The sequence below is a fragment of the Musa acuminata genome, chromosome BXJ3-6, assembly GCF_036884655.1.
Source record: "Musa acuminata AAA Group cultivar baxijiao chromosome BXJ3-6, Cavendish_Baxijiao_AAA, whole genome shotgun sequence".
NCBI classification, from domain to species: Eukaryota; Viridiplantae; Streptophyta; class Magnoliopsida; order Zingiberales; family Musaceae; genus Musa; species Musa acuminata.
The window spans coordinates 22413658-22425871 of record NC_088354.1 but is presented as its reverse complement, the minus strand read 5'-3'; the positions used below and the strand labels follow the sequence as shown (position 1 = coordinate 22425871).

At 37.2% G+C, this 12214-nt stretch overlaps 1 protein-coding gene across 1 annotated transcript; it reads right to left on the bottom strand.

The window, feature by feature from the left end:
* Positions 1–4942: 4942 nt before the first annotated feature.
* Positions 4943–11748, bottom strand: LOC135641839 (uncharacterized). The gene is made up of 5 exons (XM_065157602.1): positions 11396–11748; positions 9693–10035; positions 8268–8536; positions 6152–6351; positions 4943–5598 (listed from the first exon to the last, which is right to left on the bottom strand). Exons 1-5 carry the CDS (start codon positions 11583–11585, stop codon positions 5161–5163), a joined length of 1440 nt encoding a protein of 479 aa, XP_065013674.1. The 5' UTR covers positions 11586–11748; the 3' UTR covers positions 4943–5160.
* Positions 11749–12214: the final 466 nt, after the last annotated feature.

The following is a 12214-nucleotide window of genomic DNA, read 5'->3' as shown; positions in this document are numbered from 1 at the left end:
AGTGCAGCAATAAAAACATCGATTTGAAAAATTCTTGTACGATTAAAATCAATCTCGGAAAGATGCTTAACTTTGAAACATTTACAAAAATGTCATGACCAAATAAAGTAAGTAAATCAGTTTACAATATGAGAATTAAAAGTAGAACAAAGATGCAAACCGATTTTATAGTGGTTCGGTCATCGTGACCTACATCCACTCCACCGATTCTCCTTCCGTCGAGGCCATCGGCATCCACTAATGATCTTCTTTCAATGGGCGAAGATCAACTACTATTTTACAACCCTCTTCTCATTTTCACAAGTTTAGGAGACAACATTTACACCTTCTTCACTCCTCTTTAAAACTATACTAACACTTAGAGTTTTTTAGATGAGTTCTCACAATATTATAACAGAGTTTTTCTACTTTTTTTCACTCAATTCTTGTGTATATTAACCAGGAATGAGAGAGGTATTTACAGGCCTCAAGATGATTCAAACTTGGAGCCTAAAAATGTCTCATTTTAGGTTTCTCGGGTCTTGGCGGTATCACCGCTTGTGCTGGGCGATACCATCACTTGGGAGACTATGTTTAGGTGGTACTACTGCCTGACAGTCTCGAAGACTATGTCACGATGGTTCCACCTGTTAGGTCAGGTAAGTATTATATAGAAACGAATAGAAAGGAGCACAAAGAATTGACACAAGAAGAGATGATCAACGAGAGAAATGACACTCACTTCATAGATAAAACGATCGACGAGAGAAGATCGGTGAGTATTCGACGGTTGACGGAAGCTAGGGCACAAGAGGAGAAAATTATCGATGAGAGTTAAGGCACAAGAAGAGAGGAAATAGTTGGGCTTAGGGGTATGAGAGAAGAGGAAATAACAATGAGAGTTTAGGGTTTAGGGTGTAATCGGTGTGAAAATAACCAGAAGCCTCAAAATCGTTGAAAATAGTTGACGGCATGGCACGGAGAGAGCGAAGGGACGCAAGAGGAAGAGGAGAAGGCGCATGTGTCTACTTTAGAAGTTGAACACAAAGAAGAGGACATGAAAGCGTAGGTCTAATTCAGATCAAAGTGATAAAAGAGTAAAGATCTGTCTTATATGATTACCTCCAAAACTAGCATCAGCTACATTTAATTAGTGAGAGACATTAGAGAGTATTAAAATAAATAGACGGTACCAAATGATAAAAAAATGTAAAAACTAGAAGCACCTTCCAACAAAAGCCTAAAAAGATAGATAGATAGATAGATATTTTCAGTAAATTTATCCTTATATATTAAATATCATATTTTCCAAATCATACAAAATAATTCATCTATATATTGAAATTAATTTCACTTCAAACTCGACTTATATAACATACTCGAAGTTAAACCCTATTATAGTTGTTCATAGTAATAATAAAATAGATTACTATTTATAATCTTCTTCTTTTTTTTTTGTATCATTTATAACCCTATTTTTAAAAATGTAAATATTCCTGAATTATCCGCGTATATGACCCTCAATTTAGAACTTAAAAATATTTTAACCATAAGATACGTCAATATCAATCCATAGAATCAAGTGATATATCATGAGGATTACTAACTCGTGCATCACGAGATGAGATTAGTGTTACATAATACATAATTTTCCCACAATGAATCAATGTTCTTATACTATTTCTTCTTATATTTAACACTCCTCTCATCTCAGCACGTACGTGACAGTAGATAAAGAGATTATGACACTCTCTCTGCATGTATTGTAACTATTGTGAGCCCCTATCTATCTAGATGGTATGATTCAAGAATAGTAATCACACTTCAAGCATAAAAAAAATGATAAATGACATCGGATGATATAATCTTACATCAGGTTTCAAATCACGTTAATGATAAAAAAAAAATCATAATAATTCATTAGTTGATCAATCTATAATATACTATTATTTATTTTAGTTAAATACACTTAAGTTTTAGTATTCAAGTAGTCGAGCATCACTCGTATATCTTTTAAATCAGCTCGATCTCTACATTGCTTTCAATAATATACTCTTGAGACAATTCATCTGTATATGTTTGGATAATCCTCGATTGGCGAGAGGAAAAATGCTCATAAATCTAAATCTATATAACTAATATCATTAATTACTAATCAAATTTACGTATATATTGTTAAGAATTAAAATTATAATTACACACATCCATATTTGAAATAGGACCAAGTACCCAGCAAACTAGTTAACACCAACACGAGATGTGAATCCAAGCTGTCAATACAAAAGTGTGCATATAAGTACCAAGAAATGTATAAATATTAGTGTACCACTCTTATCACAAAACAATATACATCCAAGCAGATACAATAGATATATATGCCTCCTGTGCAACATGCTGAAAATTAATATCATCCCAAGTCTGACATGTATCACATATTCTCGAATACATCGTAGGGGCCCATCTGCACTTAGTGACCACATATATATTTATATTTGACAAGCATGGTTTAAACATTTTAGTTGTCTCTACTCCCGTATAGCATAAGAAATGATTCAAAACTCTTCGATATTGATGGATCTACCGAGCCACTACGATATACTTTATGGACATCAACAATGCTTCTGTAACGTATTTGATCTTTGCCTCATCCTCGTATGACCTTCATCTCCTTTGAGTTGGACAACCTTCAAAATCCTTATGGTTCGATCCCCCACCGTGTATCCACACCATAATTTAATAGATTTTAACAACTCTATTATCATGACAAACAAACTAATAAAAGACTTGAAAGATGTAGTGTTAAAAACACTCGAAAAATATATATATTACTAAAAATACCCAAAAGATGTAGTGTTAAAAGCACCTCAAATATGTATATTTCAGATAAAATTGAAAGAGCTCAAAAGATATATCTTTTGGGTAGTTTTAATAATGTTTAGAATATAAGTGCTTCAGAGTATCATAAAATAGACTTGAAAGATGTATATTTTAGATTATTTTTCCTCTTAGAATCGACCCTCCCTAGAATTTGAATGACATGGCTCATGGGCCTACGAAGGTCGAGTGTCAGATAGTTGAAGAGACATTGGAGGGGGCGGCAATCGGTGTCGGATAAGGTTGGTAATGATAGAGGGGGGAGCATCGACAATAGGGACCATGGGTTGAGAGTAACAAGTGATAGGGAGAGTCGATAGCGGCAGTGATAATGTGCACATTAGCAAGGAGCAATGATTAACAGCAACAATAGGTGGTGAGGAGATTCGACAATGACAATGTGCGTGCATAGGTGACAAGGAGTAGTAAGGAATAGGTTGAAGGTAGCAATTGACGACAAAGAGCAATGATCAATGGTAATGAGTGATGGGAATAGTCGTCAACAATAACATGCATAACGACAGGGTCGATGATTAATAATAGCGAGCGATAAGAAGAGTCAGTTATAATAGCGAGCGGTGGAGAGAGAGTCAGTGATAGCAACATGCATAGGTGATAGGGAACAGTGATGGATAGGCTAGGGTCGATGATCAGTGGGGGAGCAGTAATCGATGACACCGATTGGTAGAGATAGTCGACAACAATAGCTTGCACAACAATAGGGAATAGTGATTAGTGGCAATGGATAGTAGGGAGAGTCGACAATAATAACATGTGCATGTGATAGGGAGCCGTAGGAGATAGACAATGGGCGATAATCGAAGTCAACAACCGGGAGAGTGAGCAGTGGTAGGCTATGCAAGCGGAGCTATAGGGAAGGAAAAAAAATATAAAAGAGAAGGATAAAAGTGGAATTTGAAGGATTATAAATAATAAAATATTATTTTATTGATTTTCTAAGGAACTATGAATAATAAAGGGTTATGAATAGTAACCTCCATAATAAATTATGCATTCAAATTATTATTATTATTATTATTATTATTACTTAAAAATGATATTAATATACTTGAAATAAATTTGAGAGTGAGAGAGATATGCTTATTTATGTGATGTATTATTATTAATAGTTTTAGAGCAAATTCGACTCTTCTTGCCCACCTTCTCGATGAAGGGATTCCGAGTCCTCCCTCCCCAAATTTTCTGGATTTTCTTCTCACCAGCATTGCTTCTTCGTAACTCCTCCCGATTTCTAACACAATTCTCACGGATTTCGTGATTGTTCGACGAAATTAGAGCGAAAGGGGAAGCTTTGTGTAGGATTCGGCCTCCGGATCTCGTAATTTCTCTGAATTTTTACTGTGGATTTTGGTAGCAAGCTGGTGCTTTTCAGAGCTTAAATCCTGGCTAAAAACTGACCCTTTATTTCTCTTTTTCGTGGTCGTGTGCTCGTTCTGTGCGAACCGGAAGAATTTTTTAGCCTCGGGGGGTTTTAGAGGTTTCTTAGATTTTCTCATCCTCGTTAGGATTTTGTATGCATTTAATCAAAGGTTTCTTAGTTGCAATTTTTTGTTGTGCGGTCTTCTTCTTCGTTTTGGCACCCCAACTGTTGGTTTTCAGAAAACAATTGATAAGATTATTCATAAAACACCGAGCTGTGGATCCATGGAAACATCAAGCAAGATTCAAAAGAGACGCTTTGGGCACTCTTAAACCTCTCCAAGTTTCGATTGTATTTAGTTGGCATGTCCTGGTTATTGATGTATCAACAGTCCCACTTGATGCAATAGCAAGGTTGCACCCCCTTTGTGATCCACATTCTTTTGATACATCATCTGCTTTGACCAAAAGATTCAGATCAACTTCATTTGATACATCATCTGCTTTGACCAAAAGATTCAGATCATATTCATAAAATAGAAGCAAACGAGTCTTTTCGAAGGTCTAATTGAATACCAAAAATACAACTTTGGTGTGTCATTCCATAATGATCAAAAAAAAAAAAAAAGGATAACAACAAAGAATGAAGCCTTAAGCAGGAACCTGTTTTTCCATTACCAGTTTTATTACCATTGCTTTGAATGCTGTTGCATGGTAAATATGGTTGGTGTCATCAAACCAACGCAATTTTCATCAAAATACAAGCACTTCTCATCAAACCAACGCACTTTTCCATCATGATGATGACGTGAAAAGAGCTTTAGATATTTTGCATACCATGCATCATAAAAGTTTAATCCTCCACATGTTTGATGCATATGAATGTGAATCTACATAAAACAATGACAATGTTTGGGGGGGGGGTCACTACCTCAGTTTCACCCTCTTCAGCAGAAATCTCAGTGAGAAGATGCCCAGCGCCAGTGTTTGCCAAAACCACCCCTTAGAATTTGCAGGGTCGATTCTTCTCGAGAGGTACCAGGCGTAGATGCTTTCACTGACATGCAAAGCTGCTGACACATTGAAGACGAGTCTCAGGGTCCAGACTGACCGGAAGAAGAAAAGACCAATTGCCCTTGTCCAAGCAAAAGGTCCCACAGGAGGCACGTAAGCTGCACAAAACAATATAGTCATCCCCAGGATCGAGAAGAGCCAGGTAAATATCGTCGGGCCATCCAGCTCTTTTCTCTTCCTCTCCATCCAATATGAGATTGTGGCGTTCAAGCCCTCCTGAGGGCTCACAATTGGTACATAGCCTAGCTCTTGCCTAGCTTTCACAATGGAGAAGTAGTGTGTCACACCAATCTGTTCAAAGAATTATGGAAGTTAGATATTTCAGCAGCACCATGTGCCGTCAATGACCTCTTCATTTGAGTGCACATAGTAAATCACACATGATATGGAGAAAAAGCATCATATGCCACAATGACTTCATCTCTTATGTTTGACAAAGCTCCAAAAAATGATATTAAAAACTCCGGACAAACTTATGTTCATTGTGCTTGGTACTGAAAGGATGAAATTGTGAACCGTAGCATGTGAAGCACAGTCACGGGACGACATGGGAAGATCTCAATATGGCAAGACAACAAGACATAGACGTCACATGTAAACAAGATTAGTTGCAATTCAAGTATGATGTAACCTCCTAGAAGAAAAAAATAATTATGGTGTTAACCTTCACTACCAGCTGATTATTTTTAGTTTTTTCATTGAGACTACCCAAATAGATTCTGGATATATGTAGCAAGTGAAAACTCAAAATTGAATGAGAATTCACATTTGAACTCTAAAGAATCCAAGTAAAATCTACTAGTGTCAGTAATCCAATTCAATGAAAAGTTCAAGTATCACTGACCTTGTAAACTTCGGCTGGAAGAAGCAGAGGTTGTGGAAGCCATCTACGATTGAGCCATGGATATAAAAGTGTATAAATGACCCAAAAAATCCGTGCCATCAACAGTGCAGGATGGACACCTAACGTCAGTCTTGGCCAGCCATAATCTAAACTCTGAAACAAAGGCTTCATTATAAACTCAAAAGTGTTGATTGGTGAGCCTGAATAGAAAAGCAAGTATATTTCAAAAATTAGTTCATGATACACGAATAAAAAGAAATATGTAATATATGCTGAATAATTATTCATGAAAACAATATGAGTACACTTTTTGATAGGCTAACAAAACCATAAAATGGATGTAACCTGTATCTTCGGTATTACAGATGCTTACCTATATGATTTATTACAGATGCTTACCTACAATATTTTACTCCATGGCGTTGCCCAGAAAAGACCATACCATCAATATGACATTACATGACATTACCAAGGCAAAGGTAGTTCAGTTATACCTTTTTACCGCATGCTACATCACGAGAGACTCTACAGGTTAGATAGCACAGAATGCTAAAGACAAAATTCAGCAAAAGAGACGCCTTCAGGAAAATCCTTCAATACCAAGATGATGACAAAGCTAAAAGATCCCTTGGGTTTTCTAATATTTGCAATTATGAATGAGATAAAAATCTAAGATACAAATGTCATCTTATTCAAAACCAAATTATGGCATCTTCACATGATTCTCATTTGAATTTTTAAATATCTCAAGGTATAGAACAGATGAGAATCCCATGCAAAGGTCGTCTTATTCAAACCCCAATTATGGCATGCCCTTTGCATCACAGCTCATATGCACTATTACTGTTCTTGCAGAAAGTTAAAGAGTGAAACATACTTTCATGTCTCTTTTAAAGGTGGAATGTCCCTTTCTAAAGGTATCCTCAGAAACAAATTTGTTAGCAACAAGGTGGAACCAGTAGCTCAAAGTATGACAGCACAGAGCTACAAGCCATGGACAAACCCCCCAGGCCTTGTCAAAAGACCTTCCTAAAATAAAAGCTTTTACTTGATAAAATGAGATCCATTATTATTGTCCAAAATTAGAGCTCAGATTATGTCAAAGAGAAAAAGAAAAAAAAATGTCAGGTATCATTCACATTTTCCAAACTAAGGATACAGATGTTTAAGAAATGTAACTTTAATTCTGCCAAGTAGTAATATATTTCTCTCTAGATATCAGCTGTTTTTAGCCCTTTATTCCTCTTGTAATCAATGTGTACTAATAATTTGGGCGTAGCAATCACTACATAGTCCTGATATTCCTCTTCATAATTTTAGTAAAAAAAGAGCAGTCCAGTGCATGAGACTCATATCAATGCAGGATGTGGGGCAAGGTAAGTGTTACCCTTGCAATCAGAGATTAACCGTTACTCAAACCCTAGTCATCCAAGTGCAAAAGAGCAATCTTTACCATATATCAAGGCTCGCTCTTTAACACCACGTGGTAGAGTTAGTATCAACAAATTTTTGATGAATTTTATACAACTTCAGTCTTAAACAATTTCCACGTTTTAGATAATTAGACAGTGTTTGACCGGACTGTACGTACCGGTCCGAGCGCAAACCACTATGTGGATCAACCCCGTTTTGCGTGGTTTGATCCAAACCATTTAAAAAAACAATAATAAACACAAAGAGGGCTCACGTTGCTCAAATGCAAGCCCTTAGGGTCGTTCGCTGTGAGCCGCCGATAAGTACACTTCCTTTCCTCTTCTCCTCCATCTTTTCTTCCTCCTCTTTCCTCCACCACCTCCCCTTCTTCCTTCCTTCTCTTCCTCCATTGCACCTTCTCTTCTCCTTCATCTTCCAAACACCGATACATATCGGTCGGGCCAGGGACCAATATGGGTCGGGTATGTGAAAAAGTAATCCTTGGAATTAAATACTATATACTGCAAGATCTAATGGAAGGAAACCACATGAAAATATATGTGCTTTGAAACAGAGATAAAATTCAATAGTTCATAACAAGGGACACACAGAAACAGTATATGCATTGGTCTGTCTTCTTTAGGATCTCCAAATGCAAGTGTAATACATTATAGAAGCTTGATTCCAAGAATCTGGTTGTTACCGTCAGAAATAAAATATGGTTGCCCAGCCGCCACAGGATGTCCTTCTCTACCAGGAATGTCATCTAAAAGTCCCATGCTTGCCAATATCAGAGCAAGAACAAGATTTTCCACATAGACCCAGTCTGTTTTTACACTTGGACTGCCCACTTTGAATAACGCCAAACCCAGCTTTGCAAGGGAAATAATTCTTGGAAAGTGCCTTTCCTCACCGGGTCCATAAATAGCAGCAGGACGAACTGCACAAGTATAAAGGCAACCATCTTTTTTCCTATAACAAGAAAAAAAAATTATAAAGAAAATACTATCAAGGTCTCATGGAAGCTTAGTGAGGTGGACTTATCAAGAATTTATATACCGTGGTGGAAGTACAGTAAGGAAGGTACTCATCGAATATTTGTCTACCGGAGTGTAAATACAGTATGTACCAATCTGACCAGGAACTTAAATGTTGGACCACAATACATCAACCCAAGCATGTTGGATGGCTTATATCCCTCCCTAGTTAGTTTTGTATTTGACTGTTTCCATAACAGCAGTCCAACTGTTTAACAAATAAAACTGGCTGACGAAAGAAATAAGAGTCTGAAAGAGCTAGCATCCCTTAGTTTGAGTTGCAGAAGCTTGAGCCTACACTAGACATGAGGAAAGAGGAGAAAAAGAAATGGAGGAAACCTGGTCCAAAAAGAAGAAGCTTGAGGAGAGACAGGTGTGCTATAATTTATATATAAGTTTTTTTTTGTCTTTTTTAATTAAAAGCTAAAATTCTGAAAGTTTGATGCTACATTCAGGCTACCAGAAATAGTTGAATTTGCTTCATGTTTATGGAACCAACAGTCATTTCATTCTAATCAATGGCATCACAATAGCTCCTCTGGGAATAAACAATATATTCACTAGTCTCCCAAGAACCTCTCAGAAAAAAAAGCTCATGAAGAAGCTCCTCTTTACTCCAAGAGACTCTCAATCCACTAGAGTTTACCCGATGCAACACTTAGCCTCCCCTTGCACTCGTTAATTCTTAAAAAAAATCATAAAGACATTAAATTAACATGGCATTAGATGCTTTCAGATCCAACAAAAACTAAAAACATTAAACAAAGAGCTAAGCTCGCTCAGTTGCCCAAAGAATAAAATTTGACGAGCAGTATCTATTAAAACAAGCCATAAACAAAACACGACATCATCCCAATAACAAATCCTAGAACTCAACTACATGGCTCAACTATGACTCGATCAATTTACCTTTGTTCTGCAACAGGAAGTTCTTAAGCCAACCTAGGCATATCTCTCTATGTCTCCTTATCAAGGTTATGAGAACTACCTCAATTGCTAAAGAGAGACATGCTTATCTTATAAAAAAAAATCATTAAAGGAAACACAAATGACTATATGCAAAATAATATTTAAGAACTTCAAAAACTTACTTGGATGGACGACCATTACTTTTAAGAACCAGCTGTTCTGCAATAGATTTACTCCGGCCATATGGATCAACATGTTCATCAATAGGAAAATACGGTAATGATTCATTCCCATTTACAATCTCCTTTCCTCCAAAGACAACATTATATGTACTCACATAAACTAGCCTTTTGATACCAAACTCATGGCAGACATCCAACATGTTGCAGGTTCCATTTATATTAACTTCATCAGTACGCCCAGCTTGGAGCATTTCCTTCCCTGACATTCCATATGAAGCAAGATGAAAAACACAATCTGCACCTCGTAAAGCTTTTTCAACATCTTTCTTCCGACTCACGTCCCCTGCAAAATTTAGATGAATTATGTTACTATATAAGTGGCTTAAGAATAGCTCATCATAATAGAAACACAGCACTATAAGCCAGCCATACAAACAACTCCTAGGATCTCAAATAAGTAAGTCCACATAAACTATTTTGTTCCATAATTCCTTACTAATATTTCTGTATTTTAGTATTATGCAATGCCACACCAAACGTTTCTTCAACAATATCCGCCAGCTGAAACTTCTCTGATCTAAACTCAGATTTACAACCTTTATACCAACAATAACATATCAGATAAAAACAGATCCTGTAATCCAGTGAAGAACAGGTCCTATGCTGAACCTATTTGTGCTAGATCCAATCAGTCACAACACCCCATTTCAGAGCTTCCTTCATCTTTCTGCCCATTCACACCCAAACAAAAAAAATCATACAGACTTGGATCTTCATGTTTATATTTTATGTCTTCCAAAGTACCCTAACCCAGTATCTTCCTGTTTTCATCCATATTCAGGATCCTATGCCCTTAGATTTTGTTGTTGGTTACACTTTCATGAAAAATCCTACTTATATAAAACACAACTTGACCAAATCCATCGTTTGACCATCATAAGGCCCTATTCCAACACTTGATCTTCTGTCTCTCTCACCCCAGATCAGATTGGTGTTGGAATGTGGATAAACCACATTGGCCTATCACAATAACCAACTCAAAAACCTGTGGACACTTGCATAATTACATCATCGATAAGTGCCTCCAATGTGATTATCATTAGCCAAATGAATTCCACAACTGAACCATTGCCTTAAAGGATCATATATGTTGGTGTGGCATTCATCTCAGAATGCAAATAAGGTAAGCAGTTCAGTTTAAATGATAGGCTAGTAAATGGTTGCAAAAATGAATAAATCAACTGAACAATATGCAAGAAAGACCTAATCATTGTCGGGTTCAGTTAAATGATCAGCAACTGGACAATGCATTCAAGCACTATATTATAGTTTGTTACAGCAATCAGAAAAAATAAAGGTTTTAAAGATCGACCCATCTCGAATTTGAACAACCAGCTATGAGCCTGATAAGATAAATAGAGTTTTTCACTCATCGCACAAAACTTCACAATTTCGCCTAAAACCCTACACCAACTGTAGTAGTTATCGAAGAGAACAAGAAGAGCACGCGATCACCAACCACTCGATTTCTACAGTTGATCAATCTGATAAATTAGGGATTTAGGGCCTCCGAGAAAATCTAACGGCCAAAAGAAAGAGTTTTAGGGCAACAACGTATCAAAAATGTCAGATTGAAGCTGAAACCGCGCCGTACTTGGAAGAGACTGCAGGAGAAGCAAGAGAGAGAAGAAGAAAAGGCGGACCTTGGATGCACTCGACACGGGCCTTGCGCAGCTGGATGGACCAGGAGGAGGCGGGGCGGGGGTCGAGGGACCGGACCTCGGCGGCGCCGCGGCGGACGAGCTCCAGGCAGAGGGCCGCACCTACGAACCCTAACCCTCCCGTCACCACGAAGGTGTTCCCCTCGATGCCCTCGTGCTCGCTAAGATGCATTCTCTCTCTCTCTCTCTCTCTCTCTCTGGAGTGCGTTGACGAGACTCCCTCCTACTTTGTGGTGGTCGCAATACGAGCGGGATGAACCTGTCCGGGATTCAGGATCCCGCGCTATTTCTCCTATCCATCCCCTTCATGGAAACAGATGCCGATACGCAGGAAATGTATTTGTATTTTTGTACTATTTCACTCTTCACTATGTGATGATGACATTATCGAGATTCGATCTCCCCATCAACTGATTCTACGTGTATATTATACGAAAATATTATCTCCATCACCGGCGAGTCGTCGGTACACCTCCCCATTAATTTTATAACTGAATAGATCATTATTAAATGAATAGATCAGTGGATCAAATCATGATTTAGTATTATATATATATATATATATATATATATATATATATATAAAATATAAATGACATGATGTGCACGAGATAAATCCGGTCCGATTTTACATGAGAAGCTTTTGGCCCGATAGGTCCGTAAAACCCACCAAGATTGTCATAAATCTTTTAGCTAAAGAAACTCTTAAGACAAAAGACTATAACCCTCGATATATATTTGTTATCTAACTGCCCAATTAATATTTTAAGGATAAGTATATTATTTTATTTTAAATAGCAA

What these genes read in the sequence shown, in the direction of transcription:
- LOC135641839 (XM_065157602.1), bottom strand. Translation starts at nt 11,585, where the DNA reads ATGCATCTTAGCGAGCACGAGGGCATCGAGGGGAACACCTTCGTGGTG. An exon ending in CCGTGTCGAGTGCATCCAAG is followed by an intron (nt 10,036 to 11,395) that starts GTCCGCCTTTTC and finishes TAAATTTTGCAG; the next exon opens with GGGACGTGAGTCGGAAGAAA. An exon ending in AGTAATGGTCGTCCATCCAA is followed by an intron (nt 8,537 to 9,692) that starts GTAAGTTTTTGA and finishes TTCTTGTTATAG; the next exon opens with GAAAAAAGATGGTTGCCTTT.